Here is a 21,427-nt window from a genome sequence, read left to right as displayed (position 1 = left end):
TACTACACTATACTACACTACACTATACTACACTATACTATACTATGTCATACTATACTTTGCTGCATATGCTTTTAAATGCTTAGCAAGTGTGAAGAAAATTTTGAAGCAGCAGAAACTTCTAAAAAGTAGCAACGACTGTTAGACAACTCCTCTAATGGCAAGTCATTTGCGAAAATTTCTATTCACGCAAAGCATTACAACAACTTTTTTACTGAATATTAAATAAGTTACTCTTTCAAATGCCTTTTGTAGTTTTTAACATATTTTAAATCATGTAAAATTCTATTTCATAATCATGAAAGTTAAATAGCATGCAAATGATATGTTTGAAGACTGTATGCCTCTTTTGCGAGTTATTTATATAAATGGCTCCAACAGACAAGTGTGCTTTACATTTAATAATTCTCTCAATTTTGGCTAAAAATCATCATAAACTGATAAACAATTGTTTAGATGTTATTACATGTTGATTGCAGCTACTACACCCAAAATGGGAAATCTTATCCGAGATCCCGTCTAATGGGTTTCGTTTAATGAGGGTCAACTGTAATAAAATATAATAACAGAAACAATATTCTCAATGTAATATCAACTTGGTATTGCCTTGGTATTAAGTTTCCAAGTATCAGGTACCAAGAACCTGAAATGCTACCAAGTTGAGCAATAGTAGAGAGATCAACATAACTATTTAATACATCTCAGTTAAATAGCCAGGAATGCTTTGACAGACCGCTCTTCCTTATACTGACCAGACACTACCCTTGATTGTACAATATCTGAATGGAAACTCATTGTGTCACTTGCTCTGGCACCATTCTGTAGCAGCCATAGCTAGTTAAGTGTTCACCGTGTCATCTGGCAGGTTGGGTGAACCATTGCCAACAAGTACAATTGAGTTTTGATAAATTTACTAGGAAGCCTTTTGATTGGCTACCGATTTATCTTATACCCAAGCATCATCACCCTTATTTTCAGATATCTAATATACCCAACTCTCTGACTGTGTTTATACCTGTACCTGTACTTGTAGGTTTACCCTACGCACCAGCTGCCTGGTTTGTCTATGCAGTCTTCTTGGGGGCGAGAGTCTGTAGCATATTTGCCTATAATGTTGAAAGGCGCTTGCATGTATTTGATCTCAAGTCATGTATTTGGTAAGCTGACAATATTGCGTCTGGAGTTACAGTTGATAATGAACTGAGTCTAAATACATTTATAGATTTACCTAATTGATCAACTGACTCATCTATAGATTTACCTAATTGATCAACTGACTCATCTATAGATTTACCTGATTGATCAACTGACTCATCTATAGATTTAACTGATTGATCAAATGATTCTCTCTCATATTCTATGACTTTTTATGACTTTTTTAAAAATTAATTCAATGCATTTATTACTAGTGTTAAAAACTATAATTAAAAAGAAAGTAAATGACAAAAAACATTTATATTTATAGCAAATTTTTTTGTAACTGCCAAAGATACAGTAACTACATAGTGACAGTTTTTAAACCATATACTTGGTTGATACACTCTTTTCGCTTATATTTCAGACCATTTCATCTGGTACGCTAAAACCACTAAGCGTGTTAGAAAAACTAGCCAAGTGGTATAAAATAATGTTACCAATTATACAATAAATCTATGTCGTTGTCTGCTTCAAATTTCAAATTACTCGAATGAGGAGAGTTGAAATTGTTACAAGAATACATTGTATTATGTTTGATCTGTTCCACAGTAGATAGCCTTAGTGTTAAATACTTGAGCTACCGTATACCCTCGGAACAATCGTATAAAACTATATGAAAACCAAATGTGATAAACTATATTACACTACAGCGCTATACAAGACTACATTTTATTATCCACATGCAAAGAAAGACTAGAGCAGATTCAATGTATTGAATTCGCTCATCTGCAAAAATCCTTTACCCTGAAATCATGCCATGGGGATTGACTAACTTTGCTTTCACTACCACTGTTCAACGATTGAATGTTTGGTGTTTCTGCAAATCAATTTGAATGTACTAGTAGTAATCCTGACCATCCACTGAAACAGAAAATTGTTTTTAATAATATCAAGTCTTCCTGCCTAATAGGCACATGCTCTGTTTACCACCCTGAGATAACACATTCTCAGAAGAGAACCATGAGTTTTTTTCCAGTTTTTCAATGAAGTCTTTTAACAATGGTAACATCTATACATAATTAAGTGAGTGACCACAATAATTTCATTACTGTCAACCATATAAATGTTCTATTATACAGTATTTGTGGATAAGGAAATGAAATGAATTTTACTTTTACCTTCATATCTGCATAAAGCAGCACTAAATCAGGTTTTATACAGCCAAGTAACTAACTCCATGTTGGTAATGGCCAAGCAGGCATTTCTGATAAACCACCTCATAGAAATAGTGGTTTTCTTTGTAACACTCAGCAGCTAAAACAATAAATGCAATATCCTCATAAGCCACATAAGTAAGTGATGAACCCTGAGACACCTGATTCCATATACAAATCTATCTCTGGCTTCTGAATTCATCTCTATAAAAGTAACGTGAGTCAGGCAATCAATAGAATAAAGATAACAGTGATTGAGGCAACCAATGGAATAAAGGTAACAGTGAGCCAGACAACCAATGGGATAAAGGTTACAGTGAGCCAGACAACCAATGGGATAAAGGTTACAGTGAGCCAGACAGCCAATGGAATAGAGAGACTCTTAATTACATTTAGACAACAAAAAACCAAAATATTTACAAGCCAATGTCAGGCAGTTTGCAAGATTCACACTGCTAGCAACATAATCAATACCCTTGATGCTGGTTATAATGACATTTCTTATATCGATATCAAGGGTTTCTACATAAAAATTAGTAAGATATGATTGAAGATTAAAAAATCTCGTAGTTTAGCTTTTTGAAAAATTTGATAAACTTTAAACCATAACTGTCACGAACAACTTTTATTGTATTTTCTAGGTAAATCAGACACGCTGATTCCGATTTTGTACTCAAAATAAAGATTAGTCCACTAACCTTCAAAGTCATTTAGGCTTTTTTAAAGCGTTTCAATATCCGTTTCGAAAACAACACAATCGGCATTACAAGCTCCGCCCATAAATATGTGACGAAACCTAGCTTTTTCAGAAACGGAAGTTAGGAAAGTTTAGTCCGATTTAAAATAATAGAGATGGGTGTCTTAAAACCCATTATTATCTAAATCCAGCCTGTAAAATAGTTTCAGTTTTTTATGAAAGGGATATAAACTATTTAAAATTGCTCGCAGCTTGTTACATGACGTTTAAATGGGCTGGACGCCGAGAAAAATGAGCTCAAAAAGCGCGGTTTTATCACGAGCTAGCGTTGTTATCGCGCTTTTTAAATATGCAATGCTAAATAGCTTATCTACCTTTCAGAAAAGACTGATATTATTTTTAAAGCTGGATTCAGATATTAATAGATTTTAAAACACCCATCTCTATTATTCTAAATCGGTCTAAACATCTCTACGTAACTTCTGTTCCTAAAAAGCTAGGTTACGTCAAGTATTTATGGGCGGAGCTTGTTATGCCGATCGTGTTGTTTTCGAGACCGATATTAAAACGCTATAAAAAATCCTTTATTACTCTGAAGGTTAGTGGCCTAATCTTTATTTTGATTACAAAATCGGAATCAGCATGTCTGATTTACCTAGTAAATACGATAAAAGTTGTTCGTGGCAGTTATGGTTTAAAGGAAAACAATGACTTGTTCTGAAGCAGGTCGTGGCATCTTGGTAGATGGCTGTTAGTTTTTAGTGTTTTTTTACAATCGAGAATAGCGAATTGATGACATCATATCCTGCTTGCAAAGTCATAAGATATGCACAGCAAATCTTTAAACAACAATATTTTAAACTTGTAGATATTAATAAACATATCCAGCTTCCTCAAGTTCTTATAAATGCAAGCTGCACATTACAATGACCTCTTGAACTAGCTGGGTAGGTAAGAATGAAAGATTATTTGACGCTTGAGTGCATATCATTGTAGTGGGACTACACTGATATGCATATTCTTCACTTGGGGACACCATCATCATCAGGAGTCCTTAGCTCGACGAGCATCCATCTTGTTTCTTGTTAAGTGGTTCACTATAGATGTCCTTGACACTGTCGACATCTTGGATGTCCTGTTCATCATGACTGGACACCATACAGTAAGTCCTGGTTTATGTCGAGCTCTCAGCTGCAGAAAATTGCTCACGTCTGCCCTTGTTGATATTATTGTTAATAGAACTCTGTCAGTCTAGCGTGGCATAAGCGACTATTCGAGTGTAATAGCTGTATGTACAATTATTCTATAATATTAACTGATGGTCGATTGTCATAGATGGTAGTGTACTGATATGCTGAAAGCTTACAGTTCAAAACCCGTAGAGTGCAATCTTTTTACTAACCTTCAGCCGCGGCTTCAAATCGACTCGTTTCTTATTATAGTAAATATTATACTAGGCCTATATATTATTTAATAATATAATGAATTTACTAATAATATTATAAATAATATTAGTAATAAATATAAATAATAATATAATAATATTATAAACAAAACTAATAATATTAACTAATTATACTATAACAGAATAGTTGTTTTTGAACCTGATTATAGCATTTTTAAAAAGCGTGACAAAAAATTGTACATATTTTATGGAGTAACAACATTGCCATTTTTATATACATATATGTTCAATCAAGTTTAAAACTGGTCTCTTTCCATCTGCCCTTGATATGACAGCTCATTTTTCCGCTGCCGTTTTCACACTATTACTGATGCCTAGAAAATGCTTAATATAAGCATATATAGTAAAAAGTTTAAAAATCACTATTAAATTAGGTAGTTTCAAATTCAGTTAAAATTCTGATTTTGTGATAGCTAAACTTAATTGACAGAACCAAAACTATAAAAATTAAGGTTATACTAAAATTTGATGCTTTTGCAATATTCTAAAAACAACATATTATTGCTCGTATTGGTAGACGGTCCTAAATTTTTTTAAAATATGCAACCAAAATATAAAGTGCATTGATAACTCAACTTTTACCATATATTTTATTATTTTATTGGCATAAATTTCATTTCAAGCATAAATCTTTTCAAGTTATACCGCAAGAATCATAATGTTAATAACAGAGTTCTATTTTTTGTTAAATTGTAGCTTATTGAACTTGAAGTTATGAATACCTTCGAATAAAACAAACCACACAGTATTAATGCTTTGCTCAGAATATCTTTTAAGTTAACAATGTAGAGACAGCTAAATACAATGTAGGTATGACAATGTCTCCTGTTTATTATTAACCATCACTACTGCTCTAAGTATTTCTGATTAAAATAGTTAATTTTTGTGATAATTGTTGCAAAACCTAAATTGTAGCGATTAATAATTTTCTTAAACGGATTTTATAATAAATTTGTTAATTTCAAAATGATAAAATGCACAAGCTAAGGTTGAAAAGGCTTCAACGCATGTTTACAGTGAAGATGGCCTTTTAGCAATTTACTGATTTGTATTGATGGCTAAACAGGTCTGGGGGTGAATATTTGGCACGTGGCCAACAATCCTCTAATATTTTCATCATTATCTCCCAACTACACTGGACCCTCACAACTACAGCGGACCCTCCCAACTACAGTGAACCCTCACAACTACAGCGGACCCTCCCAACTACAGTGAACCCTCACGACTACAGCGGACCCTCGCCATACGATATTAATTCATTCTGGTGTTTGGATCGTTAGACAAAAATGTCGTATAGAGGGGCATAGGAACTTATAGTAATTATCTTATGTAAATCCCTCTCCCCCCAGTAAACACATCAGAATTTTGTATATGTATTGTACATATTAAAAATTAACAATAAAGTTGTGTGATAACCTTAGTAACTATAGTAACCAATTCAATAGTTATGATCTGCAATAAAATGTAACATTACTATGTACAGTACTGTAAGAAGTTCTCACCTTCGAGACAGATAGGTGGCTAACCACAGTGTGAGCGAGAATTGGACAGCAAAGCATTAAGTACACTAGACTTCTGTGACACTATGTAACATAACATAAACTTTGAATTTAATCCAAATGAACTTAGCTTACAAAAACACAAGTAAAAGTCAGCGTAAATATTTTATTAAACTTGACTTTAATCTCATCATCACCTTAATTCTTTATTACCTGTTTCCGGCTTTGTGCTTTTTGCTTTGCTTTATCTATAACTTTTAACTTTTGAACCCCCTGGTTCATAGAAATATTTTGACATCATATTAATCGTCATATCATTTTCATTCGCAGATGCTGTGAAAATTACCCAAAGTGCGCTACGGAATAAGAACAAGCACTTTTTGGCTATTTTTCAAAAGACTGTGAGCAAGTCCGAATCGGATGATTTATCAATATTATTAGTTTACACCATCATTACTGATAAAATATAAATAATAACTCTCAGTAGCTGCTGTTCAATAACAATCATCCTAAGACAATAGATCTAAAATTAGTAAAAATTTGGAGATGTAATGCGCCTAGACCATTAGATAACAATATAATTATTAGGTAACAATTAGGTAACAAGATAACAATCATGGATAACAATTAATTACGATAAAAAACAAAGGTTTTTACATCGGCTCAACGCATGTAAATAATTGTTTCTTTTCGTTAGAAGTACAGATACGGTAGGGTAACTTATTAACTACTCACTAATCAGAAACAAATAGTACGAAGCCTACTAAAGGCACATCACGCGGCTCTTGGATATACGTAAACGCTTTGCTGAGCCGTACTATGCGAGTGGCAAAGCTAAAGAGCTAATGCGTCGAGTGGCAAGGCACCTGACTTATGTCGTGGTAGCGGTCCTGTTTTTGCATCCTACGCCATGGGTTTTATCCTAGCGCGAGGAAGTTTATTTTTGTACCGCTTTTAGTGCAGCTTCGAACAGATGAACAGATGGACAGATAGACGGAAACTGCCCCTATTATAGTAAAAACTAGGTGAATGTCCGGCATTGCACGGGTATTAAAAATAGCTTATAAACAGTGGCAGGTAGTTCAGTTGCCATTAGCTAATTTGAGGAAGCTAGTATGGACTGCTAAGCCTACTAATAAGAGACATGAGAGCAAGCTTTAGTGAAGTTGCGCATAACACATTCGCTACTCGTAATTTCAACTTAGATAAGGACTTATATCGCCCAACGATCCATTGCATCCTGTGTAGCTTAATAGGTTAGTTTGTCGTCTTGTGAATGGAAGGTTCCGAGAACAAATTTTCTGCGATACAAATTATTCACTGACAGATTTAATCGCTATAGCTGGACAGACACCGAACGGCAATAGATGACAACAGACAACGACAAGTTTTCAGATTTATATAGATTGTGCACATAGTTGTTAGTACTTAATACACATGATGATCTCTCATGGTGCATAAGACTGACAATGCGCTAATTTTTATAATAAATGAACAGCGTACTGATTGGCTATTAGAAGCAATCATGGAACTCTTATTGGCTGGTGCGATTATTCTTTGAGTGTGTACTTTCATAGTTTCAAAAGTAAGTGATTGTCCGGTTTCAATCGACTGAACAAATAGTTTATACAGTGCAAACATACCTTAATTATATTACGTTAGGGTCATTAATAAGATAAAATATTTATTTTACTGATTAGTATACCCTGAAGTAGATTTCCTTCTGCTGATCACCTTTGCTTTCATTTTCAAGCCAGTTAGTTCTTGGAAATTGTCACTGTGTGTAGATACATATGTATGTATAGATACAGGCATATAAAGGGTTATGACAAAGGTATAAATAGAATAGATGCATAGCAGGAACCTTTTAGAAAAACTGCAAAATTTAATAGAAGAAAAATCCGAGTTAGACATATATTTAGGAGTTGCTTACCCACTCCTAAAAAGACAACTCCTGATGTGAATGCCGGTTTTTTGTCTTGGTGTTAATACAGCTTGCAAAAAAGTTTAAGGTAAACTAAATGTTTGCCTTGATACCTCTTTCCTTTATAGAGTTGGAAATATTCATTGCTTTGATAATCGCTCGATACGCGTCCTGTGCACATGTCCCAGGTTTTCATATCAGGACCAGTACCACTAGCATAACTTAAAGATTGCCTTGCAACAAAATTTACATTACAGTTATTTGGGATCAGAAGATTCACCATGTCTTACTTTGTTGTGTTTTAGATGCCAAATATGTGAAAATGTGGTTACAAGCTTTTAAAAACCCAAAAACGAAAAGCCGCCGTAGATTGGAGTCCGTTTATTTCTCTGACGTAGCCATGACAGTTTGGTTATTGTCTTGTCACGTGATGTTCTCACGTGAATTGAAAGGGCAATAAAAAAACTCAACATAAATTTATCGTAGCACTAGTTTATGACAAACACTTCGGGTTTTACCGAAGACCCCGTATCAAATATAGATGCTCGCTACTTTACAGTTTTGTTTCGGCTTGAACTAATCGTCAAGTCGTAATCGGATCATGTGACCAAAAACTTCGAAAATAACTTTTGCAGCACTTTTTGATTATAACAACTGACCAACAGGCTCGTCATGATTATCAGACAATGATATGTACTCCTTCAAGCTAAGGCTAAAAAATTAAATGAATTTTTACGGTAAGTTGTAAGATATCACTGCTAAAAGTGACAGCATTACAATGACGATAGAATAGACGCCTAAGAACAATAAACATGGTTTTATTGAATGTGTGAAGTATATTTGTGAAAATATTTCGACGAATAAGGTTGCGTCAAAGTGTAAACAGGAACCATCTACTACAACTACGTCACATTTGAGCCGTTTTGAAAAGAGAATCCAAACTATGGCTGTCTCGTGTGGCTGCGATTAACTGTTCGTTTTTGCGCTGTTAAGAGCTTGTAATCACATTTCCATATATTTGGCACTTACAACACAACAGAGTAAGACATGGTGAATCTTTTGATATCAAATAACTGTAATGTGAATTTTGTTGCAAGTCAACCTTTAAACAAACAGGAAGTTAAACCTACATGTCAGACTGCTGAGTCTAAGGAAACGACAGCTATTTTTATTAGGTCAGCGAAGGGTTGTGTCATAGCAAGGTGCTTGAATCAACAATATTTACTTTTATTCCTGAAAAACAATGCAATGTATTGATAGCTCACCTTGCTAGCGAGCTGCAGAGTAAGCTGTAAGTTTCTAGTGCTCACTACAGCTCCTACAGCTAGGCAAAGTATTATCACTCCACATTTAGTTTCGAACAGTTGGAGACTAGAAAAATTTCTGATTCAATTGCATCATTCTGCATAAAGGGTAACACGGGATCAAAATTTTTTACAAAAAATTTATTAGAGATTACGCAGAAAAAAATTAAAAGCATACTTTGGTTAAACTGTATTTTGAAGCTCTTTTCTCTTTGCAGGTGAGTCTCCCCATAGTTATGAAGCCAATTATTCTGGCTATTATAACCCTCAATCTGATTCGACCATCTGTCTCTCTACTCAGCCTCTTCGGTGACCATTTTGCAAGCTATGTCAGATCACTGAAGGTGAAGATACTGAAGTCTCTTTTTGGTGAGCATGAACCAAATTGATCTTTTTGCAAAAATACTCGAAAATAATAAAATGACAAATACGTAATCACAACATTACAGCCATTATTGTAGATTCTAGAATTATGTTCTACTAGACCACTAGTGCCCTGGTGTGCAGTGAAAGATAGTTAGGTGTAATAACTAACAGCACAAATATTCTAAAATGTGGCAAGGCAGTCGATCGGTACAGGTCGTAGAATGTCAGTGAAACAAGTCAAAAGTTGTGAGTTTGAATTCTGTTGAAAGGAATCTTTTTTGACTTCTAAGAATGGCTCCGAACAGACAGACAGACAGACCTGGGTCTTATTATAGTAAAGAGCATTAGACTAGCAGTCTTGTGTGCCATGATAGATTCTCACGGGTATTAACTATGTATACAATTATTCCTTCATGCAACAAGGTGGTTAAGTGGCCCAGATGGTAGCGTGATTGGCTGGGAGTTGAGTCATTCTCGTTTGAATTTTGAGCAGTATTTTCTCTTACCGCTCTGAGCATGGCTTTAGGCAGACAGATAGACACGTCATTTATTATAGTAAAGTATCAAGTTATTTATTTGATTGTATTTTTTGTAGTGTACTGTATTTAGAACACTGACTGTAACGTTAAACTTTCCTTTTGTCATCACTGACACATCAAGCATCTGAAAATACGCCAGAAGTCTTATGATGGTATGCAGAGAACAGCCAAATAAAGTTATAATAGTGCAGTTTTATCACAGTAATGTTAACCACTAATTTATGGTAATAGTTATCGTAATATTTGGTACTTGCTATAAAAACTTATTATATTTTTATAAATATTTTCATTTAATTAAGTATGGTAATCTCAAACTATTTTTAGCTGGGCAATAGAAGCATACAATAAATAGCTTGAAGAAAAACTGTTAACTACTAACCAGGGTTTTTCCATGACCCGCTAACTGGAAACTTTATATTTACAGAACTGCTGCTTCTGAATATCCCCCTACTGGCCATCAGACTCTACTTGGCTGTCCATCGTATTGAACCGGCTTCAGTGTTCCTTGTCAAAAATATCATTAGCATTATCTTTGGTCTCGTTGAGATATACGACTGTACCTACGACATTTATAGCGAAGCTTATAATAGCGATACGCTCTCCGATGTGAATGATAAGAACAGCATAAGCAGCGAGCATGAGAAGCTGAAAACAGAAAAACAGAACGAGATTGAGGAATGAGCCTGCTATATGACCTTACACTGATAACTTTAAAATGTTTTATTATGGTTTATATTTTTATTATAATAAAGTTGAATAATAAATAATATAATAATGTTATAATAATTATAAGGTCTTACATTAATAACTTTGAAATGTTCTATTATATCTTTTATATTTTCATTATAACAAGATGTATTTTTTCATTGTTGCAAAAGTTTATAACAGGCTGTCATAAACTAGAACCTAATCACAAACGAAAATAAACTGAATGATTCGACGTTAATAATTAGTAGGTAATGCTTAGCTTGTATTAGATATTAGATTTAGGACAACATGCATTGGATTGTATCTTACATCTTGTAGCTTACATGCATCGGATTGAATCGTTAAAGATATATCGCCTGCACTGATCACAGCTGATACACATACCGTTGACCATGTATTTTCACTTTGACATTCTTGACATTAGAGGTTTGTATATAAACTTATTAAATACAACTAAATATCTGGTTACAAAACAACTTTTGCTCATAATATCTAGTTTTAGGTGCTGCGTTGTTGAGTTGAACAATCTGGAGTACATTGACGAGGAGTTATGCTCCCTGTCATTTTTTTCTTTAGAAGCTGGTATATCCTTAATGCAGCATTGTTACAAGTCATGCTCTACTCTTAATTTGCTTATCTTAAAAGTCAGCAAAGTTTATGTTCACAAAATTGTATTATTGTAATATTTTATTTAAACTTACTGAAGCATGTCTCCAGTCCTCGAGGCTCTTGCCACTGAACTCCGACACGTCCAGCCAAGATCACAGAGCCATTGTTTTGTGCAACAATACTCTGAGAAATACGCATTGCCTCTGTTTGCCATAAACTAAACAAACACAAATACTCGATCATTGAGGGATTTCCCACACTCGTATGAAGTCTTCCAAAAGGCTAACGAACAAAATGCAAAAATATCAACTTTATGTAATTATAAAATGCCCACACACTTATGTGATCTTTTATCTAACATTGTTGATGTCTTCAAAGTCAGCAAATTTTAAGACGACTCAATTGTTGTTTGTTTGTTTTTGAAACCGGCTTGGTTGAAATATTAATCAACCATTTAAAAACGGTTTTGGTTCTTCCATATCCATGGAAGATAAACACCATCTAATTGTTCAAATTAAAAAAAATCATGAGTGGCTGAGCAGGTGTAAATTGCGTGGTTAGAGGCATCTGACTAAAACAGCATGGAAAAAGCAAGTAAGGAAAGACTAATTTAACTTTTATGATACTAAAACATGCTAGAAGCATTAATAGTAAAACAATAGAGCTATTTCTGCTGATGCGAACATCAATGGTTCATTGTGATGAATCACAGCTATAGAGACGCTCAGGTTATATTGAGCTCTTAGTGTCTTATTGGCTGTCTGCCAATATTATTAAAGTTAAATGAGCATTTGCAATTTTCAAATAATCTGCCGATTTAAATATCAAGTTATTTTTACTTCAAAAATTGATTTCATTTCGAACTAACCAGAACTTGACTAGAATAATTCTGCTCATAACTAAATGTTAACCATGACGGAAAATAACCTCGAAAAATAACCTCGGAAAATAACCTCCTCATCTGTGTCAGCATACAAAGGTTATTGCCTGTCATGGTTGTAGCAGCGCAAGATAACAAATATATCGCAAGTAGCAGTGTAATAATCGCTATGAGCAGCCAAATGCTGTGTGACTATAATTATAGTCAGTAGTAATTAGAGTCAGCCATTGACAGATAAGTAGGTAATTAGAATATACAACTCGCTACTCGCTGTTCGGTTTTACAAGCCTTTGATTATAAACAGAGCAATTGACATTTACCTTATAGATATACCATATGGTGTACGTAGCTGTTAACAAGTGAGCGAGAGGTTGATGAGTAGGTTAAGCTAAGTATGCCGAACCACTTGAGTTTTCTTGTCACAAAAAACTAAAGTGATGTTGAACTAGTTTACCGTGTTACTAATAACTGTGACATTTGGAAATTTTTAAGGGTTTTAAGAGAAAATTTGGGGGTTGTAATAAATACCAGCAGTGAGCCTGCTAATGCCTAGAATTTATTTTATTTTCAATCAGATAGACAGCAGGTGGATGTCTAAGATGCTAGTTTTCAGGAACCAGATGGAGTTGTGAAACCAAATACTTTAGCGACTCGGCGGAAGACTTGGAGCATTTGCGTGTGAAATTTGATAGAATCGGCCAGAAAATGTGGAACCGCGTGGCATTTACACGGACTAACGTACACACTCACAAACACAAAGATAAAATTTAATGTGATTTATTAATATAAAGAAATATGTTTGAAAGTTTGAAAACAACATATAGTCAACTTTGAAGCATTTGAAAAAGTCACATGACATTTTAATAGTTGCTTGGTAAGCCGAGTTGAATTTTTCGTTTATTCAATTTCTACCAATATTAATTCAACGATAGATTTATAAAATGGTCATTCTCAATAGCTTAGGTTATTAACTACAGCTAGTAGGCTTGTTTGTGCCAATGATATTATTGTACGTGCTCACCACCTTCTAACGCATCATCACTTGGCAGTGATGCCTTTGCTCATTTCATCTGGTCAATATTGTTACAACATAGCATCCAGTAAAGATGCAGCAGTTATGGCAGGTGCTAGCATGTTATAATCAGCGCATGTGCGATAACTGGCCAATCAATTTACTTGTTACTTATCCGAGTGCATCATCACTTGCCAGCTAACATTATTAACGTTATGAAGAAGTCATTATCTGTATTCTTGCTATCACATCATCCAGTTCTCTTACAGCAGGAGTTGGAAATTCTACACAAACGAGCGGCAATATTCTTAGCCAATGAAACTGTAATAAATGGATCATCATCCAATCTAAGAGCTGTTATTTCCTTTTTACTTACAGATAAAGCCTACCGGCTAAAGCTAGGTTATAGGCTCATAGCTGGCGTCTAAGACAGTGAAGCTCTTTAGCAGCACTGTCAGGGTTCAGCAAATTGATTTCATTAAAGTATATTAGATATTAACAGTCAAATTCACATACTTTGGAAAAAAGTTTGGAAAAGCGAAATAATGGATTCTTGGTTCTTGTCGGCTGTAAAAGGGGCTCCCGGAAATGAAAAGAAGGCTTCTAAAGACCCTATGAGGAGACTTTGTTTACGGAAACTAAAGAATATTCCAGCTCAGACAACATGCATATTACTCATCATTCTCCAAGCGTGCCTACTCAACGTCCACCTGGCCGCAGCGGTAAGACTAATATACTTGGCTGCGTTATACTTATACTTGATCATCAACACTTAAAAAGTGTTAGTGATACTATTAGTCATAAAAAATTTGAAGAACAAACAATAAGATATAAAGTTTATATAAAATTTTAAGTGGCTTGTGAAAACTTGCGAAACGCCAGAGTACATGCATGAACCGGGGTAAACCTGGTTTAGGTGGTCAACTGTCGACAATACTATAAGTCCTAAAATTGTCATTAAAAGTCGTTGAAAGTCAAAAAACAAACTTTTGAAGGATAAAAAAATGTATAAAATTTTCACTAAACGTTGCATAACTTATAAAAGAATAAAAAACTATGTTGTACACTATTACTAAATATAAGATTAGACTGTGCTGCAAAAGAATAAAATCATTCTATAAAAATGCTGATTACAAACTTTTGAGGAAATAAAAAAGTCTCAAGCTCTTCAGATAATCTTATCTGCTTATAAACTAAGTATTTCTTTTTTCTCCTTCTGTTGATTGACAAACACATACACATGGTAGTTCAATAAACGGGTGCAAAGTAATACTAAGGAAATAATAACATGTTTTAGTTAATAGCTTGAATTATCTGTTACATCTTTGAGACTTGTACGTATCATACACTTCAAAGCCTGGGCCCGAGGTAATTCAGGCAATTGTTTTCCCACAAAATCCTAAACCCGAGTAAACTCGGTCGTGTACTTTTGGTTTGATTCTTTGCACTTCTGGTTCAAAAAAAATTTTTTTTTTAATTTTTGTTTTTGGCCTAATAGGTTTTCAGTTTAGTTCCAAAGTTTAACGTGGATTGGACGATTAGTTCTTGAGATATAACCAAAATACCGAGGGCACTTCTAATTAACGAAGAAATAAAAAATGGTCTCCATCAGAACATCAGTTTCTAATGGCACACTGATTAAAACTTTTTGTTAGGAAGATCAAAAATACACAAAGCTAAAAAACTTTTTCTCTTCAGAAGCAAAAGCTTTTTCTAAAACTGATTGTTTTTCTATTCATATCAAGTATACCCATTCTATCAAACTCGGTGTGCTGCGACCACTATGTTTCTTCCTATATCTATCAAACGTCTCTTTTTTGAAACAGTGTAAAAAATTGGTTTATCCTATTTCATTTTGAGTTTTTATTATTTTATTATTGAGTTCTGCAACTGTCAAGCTTCTATATGATATTTAGTTCAAAGGGAAGATGGCTATTTTAGTAATTTTACAGTCGATTGAAAGTTGTTAATAGAGACGTGCTACTAGATTGTTAATAGAGACGTGCTACTAGACTGTTAATAGAGACGTGCTACTAGACTGTTAATAGAGACGTGCTACTAGATTGTTAATAGAGGCGTGCTACTAGATTGTTAATAGAGACGTGCTACTAGATTGTTAATAGAGACGTGCTACTAGATTGTTAATAGAGACGTGCTACTAGATTGTTAATAGAGACGTGCTACTAGATTGTTAATAGAGACGTGCTACTAGATTGTTAATAGAGACGTGCTACTAGATTGTTAATAGAGACGTGCTACTAGATTGTTAATAGAGACGTGCTACTAGATTGTTAATAGAGACGTGCTACTAGATTGTTAATAGAGGCGTGCTACTAAATTGTTAATAGAGACGTGCTACTAGATTGTTAATAGAGGCGTGCTACTAAATTGTTAATAGAGACGTGCTACTAGATTGTTAATAGAGACATGCTACTAGATTGTTAATAGAGACAGGCTACGAACCATGCTACTAGATTGTTACTAGAGACGTGCTACTAGATTGTTAATAGAGACGTGCTACTAGATTGTTAATAGAGACATCCTACTAGATTGTTAATAGAGACGTGCTACTAGATTGTTAATAGTAATAGATGTTCAAGAGTAGGGTTCAAAGTGTTATATATTGATTACTTCATTAGCAATAATTTCATTTCAAATATCAAATTATGCGGTACAACAAAAATAAAACCACAAAAGAGGCAACATTTAGTCACTAAAATCGAATAAATTGTTTGACATAAATAGTGACAACCACCAATCTCAGCTAATTTAATATTAACACAAATACCAGATTTCTATTCAATAGGCCAATAAATGTCAAAACTACATATCGCTAACATATGACCTTGACATTGTTATAGAGAATAAGTGTATGATAGGAAAGTATTGAGCTGAGCTACAAAATATGAAACCATTAAACCTGCCACAAAGCTCGACCTTCGAATTAATGAGTCTTAGCTTAATGCAAACAAGGTCAGTTCTGGTTCATCACCACACGAATCTTAGCCAATGGAGAACTTACAGGCTATGGGAGCTACTCTGTAGGTGGAATTCTGTAAGAATCACCAAGCAATTATAGTTATCTGGTAGGAGGATTGGTGAGATGTTGTTGTAAACAATAGCCAGCCGCAAGTTGAACATGCCCTATTTCTACGGGGCTGGCTATAGACCACATTTGTGATGCCGCAAATATAAAGCATCTACACTCACTGTGACACGCTGTCTCACTTGCGTAATTGATAGATAGGTAGATAAATAGATAGATAGATAGATAGGTAGATAAGTAGATAGGTAGATAGATAGATAGGTAGGTAGATAGGTAGATAAGTAGATAGTTAGATAGATAGATAGATAGATAGGTAGATAGATAGATAGGTAGGTAGATAGGTAGATAAGTAGATAGTTAGATAGATAGATAGATAGATAGATAGATAGATAGATAGATAGATAGATAGATAGATAGATAGACAAGTAGATAGTTAGATAGATAAAATATGAATTTTATTATCACCAATCAATGCTGTTTAAAAAAATTAGACCATGAGACAAAAATAAAAATATTATAGAGAATAGTAAATTAAAATTATGCGTATTGGAAGAAAAAGCTCTTTTTGCATAACGCTGTTCTATAATCTAAATTGGCAAGGTGTTGGTGTCTGGTATAAGGTGTAGTGATTCTTAGGAGAAGTAGGAATGTTATGAATGGGCAGGTCGATTGGAGAAACGATCTATAAGTATTTTAGACAGCGAATATCTAATAATACAGTTGGCCCCTCAGCATTGAGGGTGTTTAGATGCTGATCATAACTGTCCATATTATGTTGTATTCCTTACACAACACAAGAGTAAGTGCTAAAAAAGAAAGCAGCCACAAGACCAAGTTATATTACTTGTGCTGATCTGAGCGGCCATTTTAAAAGCTTCCTTTCGATAAGGTTGGTTCACACAATGACGCTATATGTTGAAGCTATTTTCTCAGCAGTTATTTGTCGGCTATAGACACTGTAAACCAATGGCATTGTCAAAGCAACGCGAATAAAGATTGCAGTTGTCCAACTTTTCCGATACTGCGCACCTGCGTCAACCCATGCAATGAATGCCACTTCAGTGATGGTGATTGGCCGTTGCTAATTGCTTGCTCGATCCATATGTTCTTTTGTGACAGTTGCTGTGAGCCTAGTATTTCATCGTTTAAACGATCATATAGTAAAATGAGAGCGATATCCCGCAACCATTTTGTTGATGTAAACGCGGATAGTTGTGTGATAGTGTGAACATTGTGGTCACAGATGATTACCTAAGTACATGTATAGTGTGATTAACAACGAAATACAGCGATATAGCGTGAACCAGCCTCCAGAAGTTCTTGCGTGTGCAACTTGTCATAAAAAACCTTGGTTCTACCAATATTTTGGGCCAAATATATTGAATAGAATTACTGTTATTCACATAACATGTTTTAGGCAAGTTGTTAAACACTTGTACTTGATTTGCATAAGACATTGAAAATATTTCTGCTTATCCAAAATTACTTCTATGGAACAACTAGTGCAGTTCATTGCACGGCACATGAAGTACTGCGAGAGGGCAATAACCTTCCCAACCAGCCCTCAGCATTATAATCAATAATATCTACAAACTGTATTTAAAAGGTACTCAGAATAACACGGCGTTATTGAGTACAAGCAGTCGATGTACATTATAACAATTATTTCATATTTGATTATAAAGGATTGGATGGGAGCATGGGGTGTAACAACCTTAAGTTGTCCTTTCTCTATAGCAACTAGAAAGTGACACTAAGGGGAGGTCGATAGGGATGATTTTGATTGGCTCTTTTTCATGATAACAAGTCGATAGAAAACTAAGTGAGTCATATGTTGTAGAGTGAGTGTATGAGTACCGTAGCATAAGTCTTTGCTATCTCCAGTCTAATTATGAATTTCAACTAGACAAACGAGCCTCGTGAAAACAGATGGTCATTTCTCTTAGTGGAGCAGCAGCCTACCATAAAGTGCTCAAAAAAAGTGATTTATTTTATATTAGGATGGACAATATGCTGAAATAATGTTATAGACCGGAATTTTATACTGATTCTGAATATCTAGTTTCTACACCTCTAAACTAGCCACCAAAATAATTATAATGTATTACGTGATACAATAAATTAATAATATAATTTTCATAATTTACAAGTTCGACCAGTACAGAGCGGGACTGTGATACATCAAACTAGATCCAAATTTGTAGCTGATTTCAAATATCATACATGTATAATGAGATTTCAAAAACGCATGGATTTGAATTTATATTACATAATATTATTATGTAAGTTATATGCACAACTTGAAGTATGTATTAAATATAATTGTGAATACCACTCAATTCCATGTGTTTTTGGACCAAAATTTGGAGCTTGTTCCGAGGATGTAATTGACAATTCTCTCAACTGACCACAACATTTTCATAATGTATTATGTAATACATGAATTTAATGATATAATTTCAAATTTCGCCAGTTTATCATTTTGGGAAGGCAAAGAGGTTGCAATACATCAATCAAGATCAGAATTTGTAGCATATTTCAGATTTAATATTTATATCTTTCCAAGTTGCATAGAGTTTAACATATACACAAGATTATATAACCATTTATTTGGATGAACATCCTGTCTTACATCGACAAAACATTCTTTCATCACACCAGAAGGCGATGGGTCTGTGTCATTCATGTGATTTTGAGATTTCCATTATACAAAGTCCAGCCATGATTAGTGGGTAGGGGTGGATCAATTGTTGGCTGCACAGCTCTACGCCATATGGCTGCTTGGTAACCAGCTCTCATTACATGCAGCCTCAATTCATCTTGGGTTGGAGGAAGGTTAGCTTGGGAAATCCTTGAGGGAGAGCAATAAACCAAACATCTTGCTTCATTGACCTTTTCAGCTGTGTCAATATTATAAAGTCTGCATATGAGTTTCTCTATAGAGTGCTGAGTATCATCATCTACCTCAAACTCTAAGCCCAAAGAGCTTAATACATTGATGAACTCAGGGTTCTGATTGAGCAAATTCAGAAAGGATTTCTTTCCCTTTGAATAAAATGCGCTGATACTATCACAACCGTTGAGTGCATGTAGACCCAGAAGGGCCTGGTAGTAGGGCGGTGTTAGAATACCTGATACATTTCCAATGTGTATGCATCGCATTCGTTCTTTCTTCCCACAGAAGTAGTACAATTGATCTGATGGAAGCTCATGTACCAAAGATATACAAATCGTAAACACATCTGTATCTTGTCACTATCATCACCGTACAGTACGATCCTTTGTCTTCCATGATGGACATTATATGTGCTATCATTCTTGTGTCAGCTTCCTCATGATCTGATGCTAAACTCACTATATTTTTGTTACTGGTTTTCCCATCAATTTGAAAACTGATTTTGTTGCACTTGGAAGAAAATGCTATGTATACATCAAGATCCTGTTTGATCTGTGCACTGCTCCACTCCTTACTCAAGAATGGCATAAAGTATTTCCGGTACGTTTCATTGTATGGATCTGATTCTCTGAAAGCATCAATATAAAAAGCAATGAAAAACTTTCACCAATGACCACAAAAAGCCCAGAATAATCAGTCTATTTGGCAAGGTAATGTGCCATTGCTAGATAGCTCTATTCTAAGATAATATAAGATATACAGTATATGTTCAAGTTAGATTGATTGCAGACAAACAAAATGGCTTACCTTTGTACGGCTGGCTGTGTTGTCCTAGTGTCTTGGCGGGTGAATTCTCTGAAACATACTTTGTGATATCTCACTTCCATAGCTACCAAGTCAGGGTCCTGACCAATTAAATCCAATACCTTTTGTCCATCTGGCCGTCTTCTGGTGGAGTCAATCAGCAATCCTATAAAAAAGTGAATGCCAAAAATTTATGTTGTTTGGTTACTTTGGAAGTAATAGAGGGCTGAGTAGGTCATCATAATTATGCAGCTTATTAGTAACAAGACTTGATGCATCACCTGCTGTCAAGGTTTGTGCTTTGACTAGCGTATCTCTTACAGTTTTCTTTCCCGATTTCTTCAACCATTTATCTTCTGACATATGATGTACAACTGAGGTAAAAGAGGACCAGTTCCTCTAACAGTGCCAAATGACCTTGTTTTTTTTGTGGTTGTCTAGAATAAACCCATGACACAAATAATCAGTCATTGTAACAGTGCATGACTATAACATGGACGGAAGTCACCAACATACCTGCCAACTCTCACGCATTGGGCGTGAGACTCACGCAATCACCCCAAAAAAAAAATGAAAATACGTGAGATTTTTGCCCCAATTTCCACAATTTTACACATACTATCATTGATACATCAATTGCCCCAAAACCAAATCTCACGCATTGTCCCACTCTTGGGTTGGCAGGCCTGGTCACCAAACACCATGTAGACTTTCAAATAAGTTAACACAAATGGGGCACAAATGACATTGCTCTGCTCTTACCCTAGGACACTTATATTTCGCTAGTATTTAGTTTCGTGAGTAGCACACAGACTAAAATTTCGCTGCAACTTAATTTCGCAGCTCTGATGAGTGCGAAAATATAGTGATGTGAAAATAAATACAGTGGAACAAACAAATTAGATTCCTCAGGTCCGGTCCTCTAGTAAAAAAAGTTTTTATATTTGCGACTAGTTTGTATTTGTAACCCGCAGGTATAAATGTATGGCAGAAATCGATAATTCAACGTGATCGCTTGCTGCCATTTGTTTCTTGGACTATCAATGACGTCTCGGTCCTTTCCGTCGTGACCGATATGGTACCGATATTATATCTCAAGTATTTATAGCAAGCGATGGCCATGGCACGTTTTGAGTTCACAATATTTCAAATTTAAAAATATTAAATACAGTACATGTCTCATAAAAAAGAAAATAGATAACAACCAACATCACAACCAGAACTGTATAACATGGTTGGACCTGGTGAGGGTTGTTATCGTTTTTGGTTGGCAGTAAAATTCATCACTACAATAAGTATTATTTAATTGTATGACTTCACCTACCAG

General features: G+C 34.8%; 1 protein-coding gene across 1 annotated transcript in view; it reads left to right on the top strand.

The window, feature by feature from the left end:
* The first annotated feature begins 13,899 nt into the window (after positions 1-13,899).
* The window catches only part of LOC137407211 (uncharacterized), a 28,267-nt gene continuing 20,739 nt past the window's right edge, over positions 13,900-21,427 (top strand). Inside the window, exon 1 of the mRNA XM_068093815.1 lies at positions 13,900-14,076. Coding sequence (XP_067949916.1) covers positions 13,900-14,076 — 177 coding nt within the window. The remainder of the gene's footprint in view (positions 14,077-21,427) is intronic.

This window comes from Watersipora subatra, chromosome 10 (assembly GCF_963576615.1).
Source record: "Watersipora subatra chromosome 10, tzWatSuba1.1, whole genome shotgun sequence".
NCBI lineage: Eukaryota > Metazoa > Bryozoa > Gymnolaemata > Cheilostomatida > Watersiporidae > Watersipora > Watersipora subatra.
This window is presented reverse-complemented; position numbering and strand designations above follow the sequence as displayed.